Source organism: Rhamphochromis longiceps, linkage group LG22, assembly GCF_057381845.1.
Source record: "Rhamphochromis longiceps isolate RC_006_pf linkage group LG22, R_longiceps_female_GT1.1, whole genome shotgun sequence".
Taxonomy (NCBI): domain Eukaryota; kingdom Metazoa; phylum Chordata; class Actinopteri; order Cichliformes; family Cichlidae; genus Rhamphochromis; species Rhamphochromis longiceps.
In genome coordinates, this window is record NC_140577.1 from 16024438 (window position 1) to 16048117 (window position 23680).

General features: G+C 40.2%; 2 protein-coding genes and 1 pseudogene across 2 annotated transcripts; 1 reads left to right on the forward strand and 2 right to left on the reverse strand.

Annotated features, from left to right (window-relative positions):
* Nucleotides 1-716: 716 nt before the first annotated feature.
* vps72a (vacuolar protein sorting 72 homolog a) lies at nucleotides 717-6526 on the reverse strand. The gene is made up of 6 exons (XM_085396719.1): nucleotides 6152-6526; nucleotides 3777-3929; nucleotides 2704-2821; nucleotides 2335-2511; nucleotides 1822-1966; nucleotides 717-1497 (listed from the first exon to the last, which is right to left on the reverse strand). The coding sequence occupies exons 1-6, from the start codon at nucleotides 6266-6268 to the stop codon at nucleotides 1107-1109; spliced, it is 1101 nt and encodes a 366-aa protein (XP_085252845.1). The 5' UTR covers nucleotides 6269-6526; the 3' UTR covers nucleotides 717-1106.
* Nucleotides 6527-7558: 1032 nt separating this feature from the next.
* LOC146643778 (leucine-rich repeat and immunoglobulin-like domain-containing nogo receptor-interacting protein 1 pseudogene) lies at nucleotides 7559-9388 on the reverse strand (annotated as a pseudogene).
* Nucleotides 9389-17497: 8109 nt separating this feature from the next.
* LOC146643779 (cathepsin K-like) lies at nucleotides 17498-23047 on the forward strand. The gene is made up of 8 exons (XM_085395277.1): nucleotides 17498-17561; nucleotides 18722-18842; nucleotides 18925-19047; nucleotides 21369-21521; nucleotides 21608-21832; nucleotides 21939-22104; nucleotides 22440-22545; nucleotides 22625-23047. The coding sequence occupies exons 2-8, from the start codon at nucleotides 18723-18725 to the stop codon at nucleotides 22722-22724; spliced, it is 993 nt and encodes a 330-aa protein (XP_085251403.1). The 5' UTR covers nucleotides 17498-17561; nucleotide 18722; the 3' UTR covers nucleotides 22725-23047.
* Nucleotides 23048-23680: the final 633 nt, after the last annotated feature.

Genomic DNA, 23680 nt, shown 5'->3' on the forward strand with positions numbered 1-23680 from the left:
TTACACACAGAGAATAAATATAGAAAAGCTAATTTAAGGTCCCAAAGGGATCAGCAAAGCAGTATTGTTCGAGACTGAAGCTCAAGCAATTTTCTGCCATTAACAATTCAGAGAGGAGAAAAAATTTTTTTTATAAAAGCCTCACAATGAACTAGAATATACTCTGAATGCTCGATGAGACAGCCCTGTCTGCATAGAGGCAGATAGAGGAAATAAAATAAAATTTAAACTATCAGACTACACATTAAGAAAGAACCAGGAGATAAATGTGGAAGAAACTGCCTCGCTCTCACCCATAAAAGAGAATATCTTATGCTTGCTTCTGTGTTAAAAATTAAAATGTATAACAGGAGGGAGGATTTAAAGCTTTGATCAATTAAAAGTGTCTCAGTGATTTGTCAGACGCAGACAATTAATTAAACTCCAGGGCCCAGGTTTTCCAAAACAGTCTGATGTTTTTTTAGTTACGGTGCTGGACTGAAAATTAAAAACCAAAACATGACATTTAGTTCTTTGCCTTCTATCACTCAAAAACAAAAAAAAAAACAAATACTAAACTGTAAATTAAGACGGGCATGACAGATTAAATGGATTTTAGCCTGGTGAAAACAAAGATGATTTTATGATGATGGGCTTATTTTCCCAGTTTTTCCTGTGGTTCCCGCTGTGCAGACGTCCCATTTTTTATTATAAAGCAGAACTCGTTTAACTCTCAATTATTACAAGTTCCCAAAATTTATTTTTTTGATGAGAACATTTGCAAACACAAAAGTAAAAAAAAACCCATAAATCTAAAACAAACAAACTAAATAAAAAGAACAATCACAGCTGCCACTGTGCAGATGCACGCCTTTTTCAGCTGATTTCCACACAGACTTCACAAATAAGACTTTTTACATTTTAAGGCCATGCGGCAGCTGTTTTGGTTCTACTACTGTTTGTTTTTTTTCCTTTTAGCAGCTCAGTGACAGCTCAAACCCAAAATGTCAGTTTTTTCCACTAGACTCCTCGTGAGCTGTAAGGACAGAAATAAAAACAGTGTTTTCGATCATTTCACTGAGAATTTCAAACAGAAACCAATCCTTTATCCTCTTTTTGAAACTAATCTATGTAGCAGCCGCACTCTGTTTCATAACCATTTTCTGCCGGGCGCCCTTTGCTGCTGAAGAGTCAAGTACCGTCGACCCTCCTGAAGTGTTCGGAAATCCATGAGCGGCCACGTATTTGCGGTATGCTTCCCGGATGATGCGGAAGGCTCGTGCGTTAGCGTACGGTATATCTGTGACTGGGTCTCGGTACAGCGCGGCCTTGTGGGTAACAGGACAAACCTCCTGGATGGGCACTTGAGGACTCGTCTGGGAGCTTGGCGGGAAGGCGACCTCAAACGCTTCGTCGTCACTGAATGTTATATAAGTGCGGGAGCACAGGCCTCCGGCAGACTGCTGGGAAGGTGTGGTGGGATTCTGCGGTGCAGTCTGGGGAACGTCCTGGTCCAACCTTTGGGAATATGACAAAACCAAGAATATATGTTTTTAAACATAATTATCAGACAGTTGTGCTCATAAGTCTACATGTCCTGGCAGAATTTATGATTTTCGGCCATTTTTCAGAGAATACGAATTATAATACAAAAACTTTTTTTTCCACTCATAGTTAGTGGTTGGGTGAAGCCATTTATTATCAAGCTGTTGTGTTTGCCCTTTTTATATGAAAAGAACGACAGAAAATACCCAACTGACCCCGTTCGGTCAATGTTTAAGCAGCAGATTACTCCAAAACAGAATCAAAAGAAAAACCAGGTAGCATCGAGTTTCTACGTACCCCTCAACATCAACATTTTCTTCTTTAAGGACTGGGTTTGAGACGAGGGGCATAAGGACTGAATGGTAACGGATGGTTGGTCCTTCAAAACGCCGCTTCTTGTGGACTTGTTTCTTCTTGTCTGCCTCCAGACGTTCGTAGTTTTCTGAAGACGTGAAGTAAAAATCAGCAACACTGATGTGTTTTGTTATACCGCACAAACAGCTTTAGGTAAAGTATTGGTGGAACTATACTGATTTACATTACAATCACGGGCTCTTCCAATCCTGATTAATAGATAATTATAATGTTCAGCTTACATAACTGGCAACGTGATACTCAGTACTCGCACATCCTGGAGTGCTTAACAGGATGCTTTCTGTCTGGTATCATTTCTGTTTTCTATGTTTCTGCTAAGACACACTAATCTCGACATTGGTTCTCTCTTTGCATAACAGGAAAGATAACCAAGAGTCCTGAATTACCCAAAGTTTGTGCAGATATTTAAAGAGTAACTCTCCAACATGTTCTCACCAAGTGATCGAATGTTGATCTCGGCTGTTATTTTCGCCTCAGCCAGCAGCTCTTCCTGGGTGAGGGGTCGGTCACGATGAGCGCCTCGTCGCCTTCGCGGGGCGTCCTGGCGTTCTTGTAAGCGCAGATTCGTCTTTCGTGTATGTTCACTGGTGGACTGTCGGACAGACTTCCGAGCTACACAAGAATTAAGAAATGCAGTGTTAAAAAAAAACAGCTGAATAAAACTTTTTAAACATGTTTGTAACTTTCCCACAATATTATGATCCATTCACTGAATGCACACAACTGGGAGGTTTATGCATCCTTCTTTTCAAATAAAAGGAAAACACTATGGAAGCATTAGTAGGAGGTTTAGAGAAATCTTACTCTCTGCAAAATCTTGGAATTCTTGTGGAATCCTCCTTTTTGGCTCCACTTTAGTTTTCTCCGTCTTCTTCTGCTCCTCTGTTCTTTTAGGTTTGGGTTTTGGCACTTTTATTGGTTCCTTGGATTAAACAAAGACAGAGAGCATTTTCAATTCGCATCTGTTTCACTGACATTCAGTTTGAGGAAGAAGATGAAAAACATTAAATGTTATGCTATAATCACACATTAAACATGTTCATGCCAGGAAATAAAAAATATATTAATATTAAAAACAATGCAAACTGTTATGTTAAAGGATTTTTTTTAAATCAGTTTGTTTTTAACAAATGTTAATACATGTCATTTGACAACCAGTGGCTTCTGTGGAGCTGCAGAGCAGTTTTAACCTTCGGCTGACTGACTGAGGTCATTTATATGTGTCAGTATGACATTTTTAAATCAAAAATCTTTCCTACAATGATTTTGTCCTTCAGCTCTTCATAGATTTTTAAAGGATTTGGCCCATCTGTGAGCCAAGGATAATGTACTGTTTAGATACCACTTTTCTAATCTCACTGAGTACTCCGATTCACTGCTGCAGAAGCCTTGAGGCAGATACTTAATGCCAATATGATGTGGAAAACAGCGAAACTGACAGAGATAAGAGGCTTAACTCCTTTTACCATAAAAATATAAAACATCATTAATTATATGTTAGAATATCTGGCACAGATAAAGGAAACAGCAAAGGTGAAACAGGCACAAACAGAAACAGAGCCACTTAAAAGAGTATTTCTGTGTAAAATATAATGGGGACATTAGTGGTCCGACTTGGCCATTAGTTGCTAAAAAGCTTGTTCACCTGAGGGATAAGGAGCACATGTGTGCAACTGTACCCATGTGGGGCTGAAGGACAACACAGCGATTAAAAAAAGGTGGTAAATAGTACTTTTCCTTTTCCTTTTCTTTTAAAGGGAAAAACAAATAGTTTCCATCTTTGTTTTTCAAGTCCGCTGCAAAGTGATACATGATGACACAAGGTATTAGGGCAATTAAATTCAGCTTAGCTCAAAGTTTGATTGGTCCTGCATTACCTTGTAAGCTTTGGTGACAACCCGACTTTTCCTTCGAGGTGCGTCCTCCTCCTGGTCACTGTCCGGCTCGTCACCCTCATCGATGTCGAAGTCACTGTCAACCTCGTCCTCTGTGTCTGAATGTTCTCCGTGATACTCATCATCTCCCGATTCCTGAACGACAAACAAATGGAGCAATAAATAAAAATCAGGAAAAGAAAAGAACAGCAGAACAAACCATCTGCAAGTAATCCGAGACATACCAGCAAAGACACCAAACACCAAATTTCCTCTGCATTTTTTCTAAGTGTAGTCTTCAGGCCTATTGATTAAAATCTTACACTTTTGTATCTGGCAAGTGTGTAGCTATGTATGCAAAGTCACATCCCATTAAGAGATTCAGTAATAAACAGATTATTTATTTTTAATAAAGATGTTTCCCCTCATTGTCAAAGCTACATCACAAAACTCAAACAAGCAGCCTTAAGCCCAAACCAGGTGCAAAGATAAATAAAATAACACAAATGCATTATGTGCACTAACAATGTGAATTTTCACATTTCTTAAAATAAATGTGGGTCATTTTGAAACCCAACATCCAACGACAGTAAAGATTTAGAAAGCAGCACAAGACAAAAATATCCCTGAAAACTGAACAGATAAAGGAAGCGTTTGCACACACAGGCACGTTCACAGTGCTTTATCAAAGTCCCAGCAGAGATGACTGAGGCATCTCAGGATCTGTTTGTGATTTTTTTATGAAGCCACTCTTGTCAGAACTGCCAGAGCTGCCGCTGCCAAATCCCCCTACACAAGGTGACCCCTGAACCAGCAGCTGTTTGAAGAAAATTAGCCACACTGTAAATTGAGGAAACAAATTAGCATCTTCAAAAGCAAACCATAACGTGTGAGATTGCTACAGCATCAAATGTTCTGACAAACAATATCACACAACTTTCTTCTCTCTTCAAGCGTGAAGCGGGAAAAGCTGGCATCATCTAAGCTCTGTTTACAGCTGGTGTTCAAACTATAATTGTAAGGCCAGCTCTAAACTAAGTCACGGTCACCATTTCGAATGAACAGTGGTAAGACGCACTCATTTTTAGATGTGTCCTTTTAATTCACCTCATTTCTCTTATAGTTCCAAAACTGTACTCTCAGATGTGAGAACCCCAGCCTGATGAAGAGCTTTCTCCATCTATCTTTCCATTTTGTGCTGCTAATCCATGTCCAGGTCATAGGCACAGCAGTCTAAGTAGAGAAGCCCCAGACCTCCCTCTACTGGGTCTGCTCCAGGGCTACCTCCTGCTAATACACACTCAAAACACCTCCCCTGGGAGGCATCATATTCCAATTCTTGACCCACCCCAACCGGCTCCTTCTGATATGTAAAGTAGACGCTATACTCAAATCACTGAGCTCCTCATTCTTTCTCTAAAGCCGAGCCCAGACACCATTTGGAGGAAACTGATTTCTGACGCTTGCATTTGCAATCTCGTTCTTACCCACAGCTCGTGGTCATAGCGAGGGTAGGAACACAGATCGAGTGGTAAAATCGACAGCTTCGCTTTCACACTCAGTTTTCGCTCTTGTCAAAATCCAAAATCTGATGAGATTGTTTTTCAACATTACTACGGAAATGATGGCAGGAATGGTTACTGTTAAAAATCACAATCAAACACGACTCCCCAATTACCAGTGAGAGTTAATCAACTTTTAAACCACAACCTCAGCCTAGTAGAGAGGAAGTAAGTGCTTTCAGCAATGCACTACTAAATTTATGATACAAGACCCAATAAACCCCAACAAATATAAATAAATAAACATTTTATTGATCTGCCCTAACAAGAACATGATAAAACTAAAATAGCTTTTAAAATTGCTGTTTACATGATGCACATAACCCTTTAGTCAAGAGCTTCCTGACAAACTCTTTAAAAGTATTGAAGTATAATGCAGCGGCCCTGCCATATATGATACTCTCATTAGGATTTAATACTAAAATAAACGTGTGAAGATGTGCTGGCTTGTCTAAAAGGTCCGGATCGTGTAATGCTGTGAGAGTCTGATTTATATCAGTGAGACCCACTCCCAGTCATGTCAGTCTCAAAATAGTGAGAGATGTCTCCTGTACTAGTGCATGGTCAGTAGCCTGGCAGAAACTAAATTCTTCCGTTGTATTAATGTGTAAATAATATAAATAAGTGAGTTGGCTGCCGGCTTCATTGTCGGGCAGCAAATAGGTATGAACCAATTTCCCCAAAATTGAGCAGCAGTATTTCAGGCATTGCAAAAAACAATAAACTTTGTTTTTTGCAGGCTCTAGTTATTAACACTGGAGCCGGCTAATGCTAACTCTTTATTATCGCGCTCTGTTTATCAGTTTGGTTACTCACATCGTTGAAGCCTCCGTAAGTGGTCTTGTAGAACTCATCCTCTTCTTCAGCATCCAGTAGTTTGGACATACGGTTTCCCGCAGTCTTTCTGGGTTCGCGGCCAACTGCGAGGCTCATGATTGTGGTTTCAAAATATGCTAATCAATGCTAAGCTACTTAGCTCGTTATGTTACGCTAAAAGATATAGATCGTTTTGCGGGAACCTCTTTGACCTCGTCGTTACTCAGTATATTTGCTTAATTTTATGTTGGTGCCCATATTTTTTAGACCCTTTTAAATTCAAGGGATACTTTATAATTTTTCTTATAAGAGACGATAAACACTGACAAATGAAATGTACAACTGACCGCTAGCTCTCGTTTAGCAAGCAACCATATCCGGGACTGTTGATCTACTTCCGGGCTAGCGGGCGGACTAAAAGTTTATTTTAGTTGTTTGGCTTGACATAGGAAAATATAATCAATTACACAGTTAATGCGAAGCTTCTATTAGAAAATATTCTATTCAAAAATTGTATAACTGTTTCATGAAACCGAGGTCTTCTTTTGCGCCGAGAAACGTATGCGTTGTCATGGCAACTCTGTAATTTTAGCGCACGATAATGACTGCACTACTCAGCAGTCTCTATCTACTGTTAAAGTCATTTATTTATTACGCATTTATTTATTATATTTGTTTATTGTTATATCCACCCCTTACCGTTTTAGCTGTCAGTTAATGCAGCCAGCTCCACTCACCGGTGAAGGTAAGATAAGTACGGTCTACTCGCCCACAATGTAAGTACAAAACTGCTTATGGAGATTTTTTTAAACCTTGCAGTTCACATCTAGACGCATTAAACCAAGTGCTGTGTGTGCTGCTCCTCACTGGATGCTGTAGTGCTGTAAATTTTTAAGTAAGTACACCAAATTTGTGAAAGCATAATCACTTTAATTTTTGTAAGTTCTTGGATAGAAAAATGTAAAAAACAAAAAACAACCAACTTGCATTTCACACATTTATTAAATAATAAACAGTGCAGAAATTAATCAAGAAAAGATCACATGCTACAGAAAAGAAGCTGCATAATAAACTGCACATTAACCTTAATATAAGGTTAATACCGCTATTGTTAGATTCTCCATATCTCATCAGTCCAAATAGTCCACCTGAAGTCCAATGTAATTGTTATTTTAAGTTTACTCTTTAATTTATTTTATCCTCATTTCCTTATTTTTTTGTGTTGCAAGATAAACATGATCATGGTTTGTCAGGTCACATTTCTTAAATGCAATTTAAAATATTATTAATTAAGACAACATGCTCATTATTATCAGATTCAAGCAAAAAACAAATAAATTGAAGCATCTTGCAGTTTATTCACTGATACCTACTAATATCAGGTGAATATATTCTTTGCTTATTGACTCATAACAGCTTCATGGTAAACCTCCCCGTTTCCATATAGCTGCTTGTCCCTCCATTACTGCTCGACATGGCGCTTCGTGGCACATACGCGATTGTGGCTGTGTGTTTTATCTGACCTTTGCCCTTACTCCAGAAGAACATGAAAATGAAACAAACACTCACAGAGCTGAAAAACGAGAGAAACCCTATGGTTGCTGCTATCAGTAGGGTCTTTACATCAAAATTGAGTTTCTGATTTCCGTTCACACCTGGAGCAGCAGATGGAAAGGCAGACCAACCTTTAAGACGAAATGGTTTCTTAGAAGATGATGGAAAGGTTTGGACATGAAGGCTAATGGGCAGGCTGTCGTTTCCCGCTGCGTTTGATGCCACACAGAGATACTTGCCACTATCTTGAGGCTGAGCATAGCGAACCTCCAGCGAGCCATTGGACAGAGCTCGTACTCTGCCGATGGGTGATAAAGATCTTAGCTGTGGGTTTAGCCATCTGACAGATGGCAGAGGGTCACCTTCGGCACTGCAGTGAAACACCACTGTGTGTCCCTGATCTACTTTCATCACCTGAGCTTTGCGGTTAAGAATTCGAGGTGGCCGACAGGTAAGCAAATCCGGCAGCTCAACCTCAGGGAAATCCAGAAAATTCCAGCCCTGCAGCTGGACTGAGGTAATGCAAGTTGGCGGACTTTCACCAAAGTCCATGTATAGTCGCCTTTGCACCACCCAAAGCAAACGGCAGTCACATGCCAGTGGGTTGTTATCAAGCCCCAGAGTTCTTAGGGTGTCCACTGAATAAAAAGCTCCAACCTCAAGTGTGGTAAGACGGTTTCTGGATGCATTCAGCAATCTGAAGTGGGCCAAACCCCTGAATGCTCCGATTTCAATCCTAAGCAGCGATCCCCCAACAAGATGTAACTCTTGGAGCCGGAGCAAGTCTCCGAGAAGGTTTGCATGAATGTAGGTGATGGGGTTAAAAGAAAGGTCAAGGTATACGAGATATACAAGGTGATGTAAGGGGATGTAGGGGAAGGCACTTAGGTTGCCGTGTTTAATGGTTAGTGATGTGAGGTTTAAGCCAAAGAGACTGTTCCCTGACAGACTCTCCAGCCAGGGGCAATGAGAAATGACAAGTTCCTTTAGGTGGACTAGGTGGCGGAAAGAGTAGTTTGGCAGCGTAGTGAGGCCCAGTCGGTGAAAACTAAGGCTTCTCAGCACGCTAAGTTGTGTGAGCGCTTCCATTGGCATAGCAGTAAGGTTGCAGCCATCAAGGTGCAGCTCCTGCAGACTGATTAGTCCTGTAAAAGCTTGATGAGAGACATAAACCAAGTCATTATCTGCAGCTTTCATGAACCGCAGGGAAGTTAATTCACTGAAAGTAAAGTCGAGGAAAACAAGAAGCTGATTGCTGCTTACATCCAGTAACTGGAGGTTTGTTAAGCCAGCAAACGCTCCCACTGGGATAATCTTCAGGTGATTGCGACAAAGGCGCAGAGTTCTCAGACTCTGCAAGCCAAGAAAGGCTTCCACTTCAATTATTACCAAAAGATTGTCACTTAAATCCAAGTCCGACAGCTGTGTCAACGTGTGGAACTGCTGACGCACCAAAGTCTTAAGCGTGTTGTGGGTTAAGTTTAGCAGCCTGGCTTCCTGTGAGAGACCATCAGGAACTCTGGTAAGTTGGCCACCAGAGCAGTTGACTTCCAGCACCGTAGCATTACAGTGGCAGGATGGCGGACACAGCCAACGCGTCTCAGATGTCAGTGCCACCCCTGCTGCCAACAGGTAGAGAGCTCCCCAGCACAGCCGTTGGTGGACAGCGCTCCTCTCGAACATCTGGTGACCTGTGTGCACGAGTGAGGGGATAGATAAAGTGAATCACAGGTGAAAGGAGTCACGGGTCTTTCTGTATACATTTCTTTACTCGTAAATGATTATTTTTGTATCACCACTGCCAGTTAGGAATAGAGCAAAGAGGAATTGGGTGTCAACTTGTCAGATGGATGGTGGCAGAGATCCATTGATGGGGTTAAATTAACTTTATCTAATGCCTGTCTGACTTTAAATCTGTTTAAACTCTACATACAATACACTTTAATTTACAAAACCTGTTTAACACAAGCGATGAATGTGGCAGATGTTAATTTGATCCTCATTCTTTGATTTACTCTCTAAAGCTCCCGAGGCCCTTTGAGATCTATGTGCCTGGAGAATTTACACCAACAAGGAAAGTATTAAAGTGCCCCACTTCAGTGGAAGGAGACAAAGCTTCCCCACTCTCATAATTCCATGGCTAAAAGATTTAACGTTGTTCCTACACAACATTAAGTATAGTGTCAGGCGGGCTCCAACAGTTTTTGTGTTTTTGTTGTTTGTGTGTGTGTGTGTTTTTAATAAAACTTGATATTCAGCTCTTTCTCTGCTCATCTCCATTCCAGCTCCCTCTCTAGAAGATTAACTAAATGGCTCTAATTAGGATAAACAGCAAATGTGAATATTTGATTCAGTCACAATGCTGAAAGAAGCCACTTATCCTCAGTTAAGTGGCAATATGGTTGCCAAGCACTTATTAATTTGCTTGTCTAAGCGTTTTAGACACCACCACCGTCTCCCCCCCCCCCCCCCCCCCCCCCTTCCCCCAAATATGAAGAGAACACAATTAATACGATTTGTGGTCTTCTATGGGAAAAATGATCTCTCCTGCATGATCATGCATTTTGACTAGATAAGCCAAAAAAGATGAATGTGGAGAAAAAGATTTATAATTTTAAATCCAAGCCATAATAACATTAAACAAAGACCTTTAATGTATATAGAAAAATAACAATTTCTTACACGTGGCAAAAGTTTGTTGAATCATAACTAAACCCACTATTTAATAATGTGATCCTTTTGCTTGACAAACAGGAGGTGTATATGGAAACAGCTCGTACCCCTGAAGCCTTGTAAGGTGATATTTTGTCGTTTATTTCACACAAGATTTAAAAATCAGAATCAATCAGAATCAGAATACTTTATTGATCCCTGGGGGAAATTATTTTTTGTTACAGGACTTACAGGACCTTACAGGACCTCATGTGTTCTGATAGAGTTTCCTTTATTTGTAGACCTACAAATATTGGGAAATGTGCTTTTGACTGACTTTAAGTGTTAATAATTTCAGCTCATATAATACCTTTCATTCATCAGTTTCATCATTTTTCTCCTTTATCCTCACTGATGTGACATTTAAGCCAGATTCACATCTGAAGTGCTCTCCAAAATCATCCGTCTGAAACCTCGACACCTGAGCGATTCACTGAGGGAGGCTGGGAGTTGAAAATTTGAGCTCATTATTTTGTTACAGTTCTCAAAGCTCAGGGACAAACCTCCACACTGTGGATTAGTTTAAGAAACACATTCTCCTCTAATGTGAACAACCAACGACAAAATAAAGATATTAAATTAAGATTTTAACTTCTCGGTGAACCGATACTGCAGTTCATTCAACAGAATCCATCTCTGTATGAGATTATCGCTTCACCGCTTCTCCTTTATCTGTTGAGTGTTACCAGACAAAAGTTGCATCACGCTGACCTGAATTGCCCCTTCCAGGTTGCTCGTGCAAAAGCACGGTGCACCTCTCCTCTAAGAGGCTGCAGTCCTGTGGATAATTTTATTTCAGCTTCAAAGCTCTACTCGGAATAAATTACACCCAGAAAAACAAGAGCAGATTGCACGCTCACTGTTTTTGTTTGATTTTTGTGGATAGAGGGAGAAAGAGTAAACCGGCACCACATGAGGCATCACGTACGAGAGTTATCTGTAGTTCCTCGGTTACATGCCTCTCTGGGCAAGATTATAATGTGAGAGTAGCACATACTCCCTGGCCAGTATTACAATGACTATTTTAGATTTTTAAATTATTATTATTGTTATTATTGTGCACATTCTTCAGTTTCTACAAATGATGGAACTCATTTAAGGTTTATTATTTACAAAGATTGTAAAGAAGGACTGGTGAAAGCTGATTAGAAGGTGGCTGTACTTTACGTCAGTGTCTTTTTAATTTTTTTTGGCAAAGGTTTAGTAAAGTTCAGAGCCGCTGAATTATGGATCACAAATAATTCTGATTATTTATAATTTTCTTTAAGATGTTTGTAACAGAAAGTCTCGCAAAGCTTTCACAAAACACAGAAAATACAATAGTCTGCTGTGCAAAGGTTGTCAATCAGACATTACATAATTGAAGACAGTAGCAAACATAGTGCCAGTAGTTATGGAAAACAAAGGTCATGATCTTATTATTCCTAGAACTGTGATCACATAACAGAGACATGCATGACTGGAAGGACGCCTATTACAGCTACTAAAATTTTTTCAATCTCAAATCATCATAAGCTCGTTTTATGTATTTTTATTTTACTTTGCCACATCCGCCAGTAGGTGGCGGAAAAAGCAAAAGCATTTCGGTGCCTAGAGGAAACACTGTCCACAGGCTTGGTGCATAAGTATTGCCAAGGTAGTGTCTTAATGTGTTGCCAGTAAACACATAATGGTGGCTCTGTGGCTGAACATGTGAACATGTAAACAGTTGTATTCCTGTTAAACTTTAGTTGCACGTCGGTAAATACGACGAACGTTGCAGCTCATCAGAAAATGTGCTGTTTGGATTCCCAAGAGCACGAGAAAGAGAGAGAGATAAAAAAGCAACACCTTCAAGTGTGAAGCCACCCTCTGTTTTGGCAGCTCGGCTCACACGTTGTTGTGCTGAGCTGCACAGAGCGTGGCACATGTAAGAGAAGAGATGGTGTGAAAGAAAGAATGATGTCCATTATGTTTGTGACATCTCTCACAAAAGTGACTGCAGATAAGAAAGTACTCGTATGTGCTGGACCTAAAAAGGTTCATTTGCCGCACTGATTTTCACATTCCTGCTGATTCTGATCCTGATTTTACTCTTGTCATCTTTGCTTTCTTAGAATTTCCTCAGTCATTTTCCACATGATACATCCATATAAAGACGCCACAGTGGAGTGCATGCATCTACTTTTCAGGTAATTTTACATCAGCACTGGTGTCTGCGTGGATCTTGGGAGCGGAGTCTGATTGCTGGTGGTGACGGCAGCTCCCGGTGGCATTGAATCACGGAGGAGTACTCCTCCTGAATTCCTCTGGGAGGGCACATGCTTGAGACTGAGAATAGTTTACAGGTGTGCCTTGGCAGTTTAAAAAACTCAGGATGGTGGTGCAAAAAAGGGAGTTGCAGTAGTTTGTAAAGAAATCAAAGGAAAAGCAAGCAGCCAACTCACCTTCTCTTCAGACTGATGGGTTCATCATTGTAATAGCTCCATTTTTACATGCAAATGACTTTTCTTGTGCTCTTTGTTCTTTTTTTTATTGTTCTGTTTTATATTGTTCTACTTTTATACCAATAGAAGAAAACAGAACTAAAAAAAACCCAAAGTAGATGTGCCAGTCTCTCAGTTCCTCCTTACGTCAGTGCTGATCAAAAATCCAATCCAAATGTACCAAGAAACTTCCCGGAGCAATCAAACACATCACCAAAAAAAAAAGCTTCATGCTCCCATTCCTCAAACTGAAACTCTGAGGGAAGCGCGATGCAGTAGCTCAGTCCTCCTGTTGTTCCGCTGTCCTCATGGCAACAACAACCTGGCTGCGGACGCGCGGGCGCTTGGTGCATGCTGGGGGATTATATGCACTAGCTCCTGGACTCCATCCAACACAGTGCACTGGATGACGGGAGGCAGGCACAGGTCAGCCAAATGCAGAGATTTATGTGTAACACCAGATGGGGATGAATTTCAGCACTCACACTTGGAAATAAAGGAATATCTTTTTAACTCTTTTGCCCCATCGGAGGCTTCTTAAAAGTTTGATTAAGACATTAACCACAAGTTCCTCTGTGGTTGTAACACTGTGGCTGTTCATCCAGTTTAAAACTAATGTAAGACTCCTGAAAAAGGAGGGACATTAGGAAAGGTGGGATTTCTAACAGTTGATTGGTCAAGGTCCATGAGACGGTGTAATGACCATGCTTTCTTTTCCACATCAGACTCAGTTTGCCCACAGCTGTTCCCTGTATCACACTATATCATTCTAGCAGGTGGGAAATGTAAATGTACAGCTTAGTATTAAAATTTAATGCAAGTTTGACTCAAAAACTCAGCAAATCAACCAAACCTTGTATGGCCACTCTTAGAAAATCAGGTTTATTGTAACAAGCAGGACTGTAACTGCTGCTGTTACTAAACTGCAACCTTGAGCTTTGTCTTTTAAGTTGTTGTCTTGACAACTGGAGACAATTTTGTATGTTAATGTAAAGCGGGAAAAGCAGGCCTTTCAAAGAAAGCAGGCTACAAAAGTATGAATAAGGTGCCCATTCATGTAATTTCCCATTCATTCATACAGTGGACTGATGTTTGCGTGCTGCTTCGAACACAAGGATTATTTTTTTTCCTCACATGTGGAGCTAAAGCCATGAGGCACAATGTTGTTTCTGTGAGGCAGCAGTGCTAGATGTTACATACCGTGGTGGCAATACTTAACCGAGGTTTTCATTTTCCTTAAATTCCAATTAAAATCTAAGAGTAAAATTTAAATTTTAATGTTTTTTTCTGGTATTTGACTTAGTTCAGAACGTCTCGTGATATTACAGCTTAAAATCCAGAAGAAACTGTGTAACTGTTTATCTCTCACTGCCTTTTATGTTTATGTTGGCAAATTTTTTGGCCTTAGAATATGTAGAAAAAACTAGTTCAATTTTATTTTTGATTTTTGGTGAGACTTTGAATCGAAAGTCAAAGGTCTGTGTTTTTATTTCCATACATTGCTTGCTTGTATGTCAGTAAAGATTGTCATCTTGAATGTTTCATTGATCAAGTTCCCACATTAAGTGTTTCCTAATTCAGTTATTTTATTTATTACTTGACCTCCAATAATTATCCCAGGGGGTATATAAGTCGTTTTTTGAAGTAACCCGTGTAGGGTTAGAGAAGTGTTTAGTGTGATCTGGAACAACAGAGTCATTTCTGTTTATAAGTGTGGTAGAAGCTAAATTTTGGGACCAGGCGGGAAAGTACGAAGAACTAGTGTAGCAATATCATCATCACAGTAAACAACTGTTTCATGTCCAAAACAGAAAAAGCTCTGCAGAGACTTTAAGCAGCTAAATGCATTTATTGAACCAATAATTAAGACTAATCGACACTTGCATGGTTAGATTTAATAAACTAATTATAGTCTCACTATAATTATAAAAATCCTGTTTTTCAATGGTCGGTTCAATTACATAACAAGCTGTTCTGCATTGTTTAGGAGGGGCTAGACTGAAAATGAGAAGTGACACAGGTTCCCGAGCAGCCAGAGAAGCAGATTCAAAATTATTATCATTATTTGGTGTTAACTATTAGAGGTGGACTATAACATGTTCCCTGATTTAAACTTGCTAAAGAGGCAAGATGATTCGACTGTTTTCCTTTCCCTTCTGTAACTGAATAAATCTCCTTTAATCGACTGTAAACTGGGAAAACATAACAGGTGTAAATGATTTTCTGCATTTTGAGTTTTAGTTGCTAACAGCCACCTACGCTGCCCTCACTCTTAATTGTACTTTGCAAAGAACTTGCTGAAATTTGAAAGCACTCCCGCCGGATTCAGCGAAAGCCAACAAAACGATCAGGTGTTTGAGTCGGGGGTTGAATTCCCTCTCCGCTCAGCTGCATGATTGTGAGATGTAATGATGCAAAACATGCACAATCACCAACGAAGAAGAGCTTGTGCTGAGTCAGGAACTTACCATCTGCTACCTTAAGGAACCTGCATTCATCAGCAAATCTCCGTCCAACCGGGCATTCAGGAAGAGGCCGGATCAGAGATGGAGACCAAAAATAGCAAAGGCCACCTCAGATCTCCACGTTGCATAATGTCCTTCTGTCCAGTTCTCTTCATATAGTTTCGTCATTGCAGCTCTCCGCTGTGCAGACCGCTGCCATGCCTTTGGGTTTTTACAATATTGTACAGAAAGCTGACAGGAAATGAGAGCGAAGACGGCTAAAAACTTGGTGACCAGCAGATCACGGTATATAGCCACAGTCTCCAAACCACTAATCCCTCTTCTCTTGGTTTACTATCCACTTATTCACGTTGCAGTCGATGATGATCAGCTCACATCTGTTCTTTACATTCTGATCCGTTTGTCTTCTTAAGAGGATTTTGTGGCACGCTATTTATTTACCAACAAATGTACAATCATCAACAGCATCAGCTCGCATCTGCTAATAACACTTTAATTGGTCAATGCACAAAAATAAGCAGAGCACACTAACATATAAAAAAAATTCTATGTGGATTTTTTTCCTTTTTATGTTTGTTTTAAATTGTGGTCTCACATTGACCCTTTTTGCATCTCTGAAAATGCACTTAAAATGCCTCTTAGGCAGTGGACACCTTAGACCCAAGAACCATGAAAAACATATCTATAATGTGTTGTTCAAGATGTAATAAGGACTAAATGTGTTTGTGGCTCAGGAGGCAGAAAGAGGCAGTCTTCTACTAATCTGAAGGTTTGATCCTTGGCTCTTCTCGTCTATATGTCGAAGTGTGCTCGATGTTGTACCCTGGGCTGCCTATATAAAAGTGTGTGTATGAATCTTAAACAAGGTGGTTAGGTATAGAAAAAAATGATGATGGATGAATGTGGGTGTGACTGGGTGAATGAAGCAATTCAGTAATTTACTTTTTCTTGTATGGCTTCTGGACATTCAAAAGTCAGCAACAGGATCACCTCACAGAAGAAGCATAAGCAGCCTGAAATGGAGAAGCTCAGGTTGGGTGGGTTGCAAAGTGTCTTGCAGAGGCAACTACTTGCAAGCTAAAATGGATCAAACAGCATGCCCCATGAGATCTGACAGCAGGATGTGCAGCAGGGAATTCACTGATCGGCTGATCCATCAGTCTTTCTTGCTGGGATTGATTCCCCAACCTGTCAGAGCTAAGAATCCACAGCTTTATTTACATACAACTTTACCAAGTACACTCAAGAAGTAAATACAACAAGCATGAGAGGAAAAGGAGAACCTGTCATCTTCTTGCGGTTATTTGTGGTAGTCTTACAACTCTTCTCTCTTTTGTATCCCAGTAGTTGTTAGAAAAAGTCACATTTTAGATGAATGGCTGCTGCATGTCAGAGTAGAGAAGCTGCTCCTCTGCACTGAAAGGACCAATATACTTTTTGGAGACCCGCACAGATACAACACAGACCACATCATATTGAATGACTGGATCATGGTGCATCCGGTGGTTGTTTCCACTTGTATACAAAAACAAGACGTGAGGAAGTTCACGTCAAATTCAAGAATAAAAGAAAAACATTTGAACAAGAATGATCAAGAGTTCTGGCTTGACGTTCAAAACAAGAATCCAGAAAGAAAGAGCATTTTTTAATACGCCTCTTTTAGTTTTCTACAAATCCACAGCATGTTTGAAGGCAAAGAGCCCTGATGATTAAACTGCAGCTTTCAAAACAGACTCGCTCTGACCCTGTGTAATTCGATTTAAATTAGCATCATTAGGCAGTAAATCTGGATTTTGCTTTTGGTTGTGGCAGAATAATAAATTAAGCTCATGTGCCCTTTTCTCATTTCAGCTAACAGCTACAGTACGTCAAAATATGATTCAAAGTCGTGATTAATTATAAAAAAATCTCCCTGAACTACAAAATCAGTTTCATTTCTATCAGTTTATTCTGAAACGTTTTCATTTCGCACGTATTTCCCTCCACACGCAGGGGTATTTTCATCATTTAACTTTCACCATGTGCAACTCTCATACGGGAAGCCTAGTTTGTGTGGTTGCAGCTGGTCGTAAATTACATTCACATGACGAGGCAGTGAGCAGATGCATAAAAGCTCGCATCAGGAAATAAAACTTCCTCTTTTTAGGCGTGAAGATCTAAGCGTGCTCAAACCGGGTGAACTTGTCTTTCTGGGCGAAGTCATTCTGCAACAAGGTGAGTGTGACTCTTTTCTTTTTACACGTCTTGTTAAATTAATGGCTTGTTTAAGGTTATGGATGTAAGCGAATAATCATATGGTGTCGGAAAAGATTTACTGAGAAAGAAGCTGGGAGATTACAGTAAGAGATTACGGCTTGAACTTCTCTGTTTTGCAATGGAGTAATCTTCAGACGTCTGCTCTGTAGATTAGAATCATGTTTACAGGCTCTTCTGCTTTTGTTTACAGACTGTGTTTCATTGCAAATGCAGTGTTGTGGTTTTGTGCACTGAATGCTAATCATGCTTAACCCTTTCACGCATAGTGGTTACTACAGTGGACAGCTATTCAAAGGCTGATTTCTTGTATTTGTGTCAGTGTTGATGGTATACTTGCACATAAAGCACTACATCGGGCACTGATGTGCCACTCCTTACCCTGCCACCCACTGGTCGTTTAATGCTACTATAGATGTATGACATGTTTCATTGTAATTTTTGTTTTCTCACCCTTTCATGCATGAATTATGACAACCTCAATCAGGATTTTTAGTCATCTTTTCATGCCTAAAGATGCCTAAAAATCCTGATTGAGGTTGTCATAATTCATGTATGAAAGAGTTACTATGTTTGCGTGACCATTTTCAGGCTCAGTGGTGACGGAAACCTGGAGTTTATCATTCTGTGTTTGAGTTGTATACATTCCCGCACTGTTTATACTGGGACTCTCTTGTAGAGTTTTGTAAACCTGAGCCGAGATCTTCTCAGAGCTCCAACTTTTCACATCTTTCAGTTTAAAGGAAAATACTTTTACTGCATTATTCCTAAACATTATCATTATCAACATTTTTAGACCAAAAGTAACCTCAGGTGCACACCAAATCACAGAAAGTTAGATACTGAAATTTCAAAATGCAATCCAAGTTGCCTAAGTTGAAGGCAGCAAGCTTTTGTTGTTCAAATTTAGATCATGAGGAAATGATTGAGAGGGGGTAGGGCTAAATAAGTATATACTTTTGCCTACTCCTTTTCAAACAACTGCATGGAATGATATTATGAAATGTTGGTGAATCTATATGTTTGAAATAAAAATAAACTGAACTGAACTGAACTACTGAAGTGATTAGCTGATTAAACAAGGATTACATCTGCTTTTCTTTTTTCCCCTTCCTTTTCAGTATGCACACTTTGTGTGCTGTGTTGCTTTTGGCCTTCGTGGTCCTCGCCTGTTCTTCGCCCGCTGTGAACAAATTGTGGGAAGAGTGGAAAACCAAACATGGAAAAGTTTATGATAATCAGGTAGGACTTAAACAGACATTTTGTCTTTGTTACCACATATTCTGGCAAGGTTTGAATGAGACAGCGCGGATTTGTGTTTCAGACCGAGATCGACTTCAGGAGGGCAGTATGGGAGAAGAACGTGCACTTGGTGTTGAGACACAATCAGGAAGCCTCGGCAGGGAAGCACAGCTTCACGCTGGGACTGAACCACCTGGCTGACATGGTAGGATGCTGCTGCTGAGAAGACAGGATGTCTAAACTTTCTAAATCTAGATAACAATCTGTTATTGTGCAGTCGTTCATTAGTAACATTAAAACAGCTTCAAGGCTCATGGATAGAATTGCATTAAATTATCTAAAACTATCTGCAGTCTGGAGTGACCACAGGAAAAATATCTGAGTGCTGAACAAAGCTGTAGCAACAGTAGAAGACAGAAGAGGAACAAACAATTGCAGGATCGGTGCACTTGGTTTGGCATTACCATGAATTCTATGTAAAGTAGAAGTGAGATCTACTACAGAATAGGCGCTCATACGATTGTGGTAGTAACTGCTGACTTTAACCACAGCTGGTTTCATACAGTGACTGTAAACAACATTCAGAAACTTCATTGTCATCATTTGTCTTCTCATCCTGACAAAAACCATCCATCTTAGTCTGATCTTACTGGTCCTTCTCAGTCCGAGTCTGCTCTGCAGTGGTCCGCATACCCTGCAGTGTCTACACTCAGTTTGCAGCATTTAGTGGCAAAACCACTACAACAAACATGTGCTGTACAGCTGAAATCGGTCAGAATAATAACAGTAATTTGTCTAGTTATTATTATGATTTTTGTTCCCTGTATTTCCCTGCACAGGAAAATCTCTGGGTTATATTTTAATCTCAGTATATTGAGGGGCACATTTTGAACATATTTGAATATCAAGTTTTTAAAATATGTTTTAATATTAGGGAGTTGAGTTGCCTCCAGTCTATATTATGACTATTATGGCCTTGCAGCCACACTTTGAGCCACATATCGAGTATAAAGTCAAAAATCTCTACACAGACGGGATTGGTGTCTCTCTCTCTCTCCTTGTCTTTCTCACTCATGTATTAACCAATATGTAACTATTACACAAATCACACTCCCAAATCATTGTATAGTTGTGCTGATGATGGCAGAAATTTTGACAACAAGAAGAAGAATCAACCAAACTGAAAACATTTAGCAATTCTGTTAAACTGAACAGCACGAATTGCAGCGCCAGACTGGAGCGATCACTCACAGGAGCGTATCTGAGAGACCTCTGGTGGATACAAACATTTTAACACCGTGTAAACATAACCATATGTTTGCCATCAGAACCTCAAGCGCATTCATGCACATTGATCTTTTGCTGGTGCAAGATGGACGTGAATGACCACCACTGTTAATCTGCAGATAAAACTGCATCCCCGCGGGCTTAATTTAAACCCTAACCTGTAGAGCAGCTCTAATCTCCCTTCATACAATCAGATTAATTTAATCCAGTATGGGCTGGGCCCGCCTGGACAATCAAGATGCTTATTTTTATGTACATAAGGACCCTTATGTAATGCTGGAAATATATAACAGAATATAGAATAAGGGTTGCAAACTGGTTGGTTCTGTGCCGTTCTGGTTCAGGTTGGACTTGCATAAACTATTAAATGAAATACTTTGCTTATGTGCAAATGTCTGAGAACCTTGCATTTTATGTGGACTTTGTATTTTAAATAAAAGGATCTCAAGAAAAAAGTTTCATCAAATGTTTTGCACATTGAAAGACCAGAAACACAAAGTGCAAAAACCTTAAAATATTAGAGCAACATGTCAGTGTTACAGTGTTGATTTCTTGTTCCTGCATGGATAATATTTTAAATGAATGAATGGATTGTTAATATTAAAAAACAAGTGCAGAAACAAGAGAGGAATTGTATTCTAAGTTAGAGGGGTTTTGTTTTTGATTAAAAATCCAGGAAGCCCGAGCGGTAAAGCCTGGATGGGCGTGGCGTGTTGGCTCTCTGCAGGAAACTGGCAGAAATGTTTGGGACACATGCAAGCTTTTGGCCCGCTGTCAGAGGACAGAGTGCTGCAGTTGCCTGGGTGAATAATGTGAGGCAGCTGAAATACACTCACATGTAAGGAGAAAGATTCTGTTTTTAAAGCTGCTGTGAAAGATAAAATGACACAGAGCCTTATCTGCTACAGCTGGACCGTTCACCTTTTGTATTTTATGCTCTTCGTCAAAGACAGAGGTGATAGTTGGAAGGGCAAACACACAGCCAGCATCTCCATTAGAGATTTGTTAATGCCAAGTGCAAAATTCAAAGTGGATGGGAACAGAATGAACTGACTGAGTGGAGCTGTTTCAATGCTTCAGCTTGCTTTTCAGTCGATGATGGGTTTTAAACACATTCGCAACCCGAGATCGGTGCTGTGTTTATACATTCGGTGTCAAGTGAAAACAATGCTGTTGTGCAGAGGTGATATTTAATGGTGTTTTCATTTTATTTACCGCTGCCATTTCTTTGCCCCCAAGACAGCTGAGGAAATCAATGAGAATCTGAACGGCTTGAAGCTGGAGGAGACCGTTAATTTCACAAATGGCACTTTTAAGGACGTGAGTGACTCACCGTTACCTGCGAATGTGGACTGGAGGAAAGAGGGCCTGGTGGGTCCTGTCAGAAACCAGGTGAGATCGGGTGTTGTAAGAAAAGGAAAATCATTAACGCGATCCCGTGACAAAAGTGACACTTTGTACTGTTTTTATTTTCTAAGGGTTTGTGTGGGTCATGCTGGGCCTTCAGCTCTTTGGGAGCTCTCGAGGGCCAGCTGAAGAAGCGCACTGGTACACTTGTTTCCCTGAGTCCGCAGAACTTGGTGGATTGCAGCACCCAGGACGGAAACCTGGGTTGCAGAGGAGGCTACATCACGAAAGCCTACAGCTACGTCATTCGCAACGGAGGCGTTGACTCGGAGAGCTTTTATCCCTACGAACACAAGGTCATCCTCGACACGCACAAAGAGAACTGTAGGAAAGAGGGTGGACAAACACAGAAAGACTGACAGTGCTTCTGTCTTTTCATAAATGTCTCGTTTCTCTTTGCAGAATGGGAAATGCCGCTATTCTGTCCAGGGCCGGGCTGGCTACTGTTCCAAATTCAGCGTCCTTCCAGAAGGAGATGAGAAGATGCTGCAGAAAGTTTTGGCATCAGTGGGGCCGATCTCCGTGGCCGTGAATGCCATGCTGGAATCTTTTCATATGTACAGTGGAGGTGAGGAGGCTAAAAGCTTCACGGTGCAGGAGATTCTAGTGAATTTTACTTTATTTGCTGGTCTCTGATCCAGAAAAAAGGCTTCAATCCCAGAGGGATAACTCCTCTTGATTTTCGTTAAGTGGCTTAAACAGAATCATGCATTCATTCACTTGAAACTGGTGGAGCCCCCTCAGGGAGGTCATACATCTCCTACTTTCATTGCAAAGTTTGCACATTACCGCTGCTATAATTTTAGGTTTGTCAGCCCTTGGGAGGCCCTTAGCACTGACCGGCTGTACCACATATTTTTTACCTTATGTATTTTTTTTAACTTACACGCCTGCATTTATTAGGTTTATACAACGTACCAAGCTGCAACCCAAAGCTGATCAATCATGCTGTGTTGCTCGTGGGCTATGGCACAGATGGAGGACAAGACTACTGGCTGGTGAAAAATAGGTAAACGTACCTCCGATTGTTAACCTGTAAAATATTTCCGATATTTTGAACCTAGATGTGAATGTTTTTGTCTTTTCAGCTGGGGAACTGCATGGGGAGAAGGAGGTTACATTCGGCTTGCCCGGAACAAGAATAATCTCTGCGGCATCGCCAGCTTTCCAGTCTACCCTACAGTGTGAAAATATGGCCCACTAACTCAACTTAGTTTATTTAAATTATTATTAAAGACCAGTCAGTGTCACTGTGTTTTATTTCACATCACCGCTAAAGATGCTTAAAGTCCAACCAACTGAAATAACTTTTCATCTGATAAAAAAAAAACAATATCACTGTACTTTAAATGTCTGACTACATACTCACACATGTCTGAGACTGAAATACTTCAGCTCTCATTCAGTAGTGTTGTTTCTACATTGTACTCTATGTATTTATTTACTTTCTGCATGTTAAACCTCACAGATTTAATAATAGTGACAATGACAAGTGAAAAAATTGAAAGATTCATAACATTTTGTGCCATGTAAAAATACTTTATGCACATTCGCTTATTTGTACATTTCTAAGCACAAATTTACACTCAAGAACAATAAAGATTTTGTCAACTGATCAGTTTTAATTAAAGTTGGAAGTAGAAGTAGTACTAAAGTAGAATTTTGGGGTATCTGAACTTTGCTTGACTATTTTTTTTCCTGAAAACTTATTGCTTTTACTCCCTGCATTTGTTAATCAAATAAGGACTGCTCGGTGTTATCTTTTAAACTGGAAATGTGAAGCTTAGATGTAAGCCCACATGCTTTTAAATCAGTATGTGGCTGGTGCACAGTATACAGACAGCATGAACGGTATACAGTCAGTGTAGAGAACGGGCATCAGCCAGGACAACTCATGAAACATCTGCTCACATCTGGTTGAATTCAGGTGTGTACATCTGCAAAGAGCAGCTAGTCAGCTGATCACAGCCTATACTTTAAAGAAAATCTACTGAAGTTCTCAGTAAAAAGTGAGTTGTGATTCTCTTCCCCACACTGAGCCATTACAACTGATTTTAGTTCCCCCACCCTTTGATTCCACTTTAACCTCAGACTGGACTCCTTTTCCCATTTAGAGGCAAAGAAAACGGAGCTTTTTTTTTCTT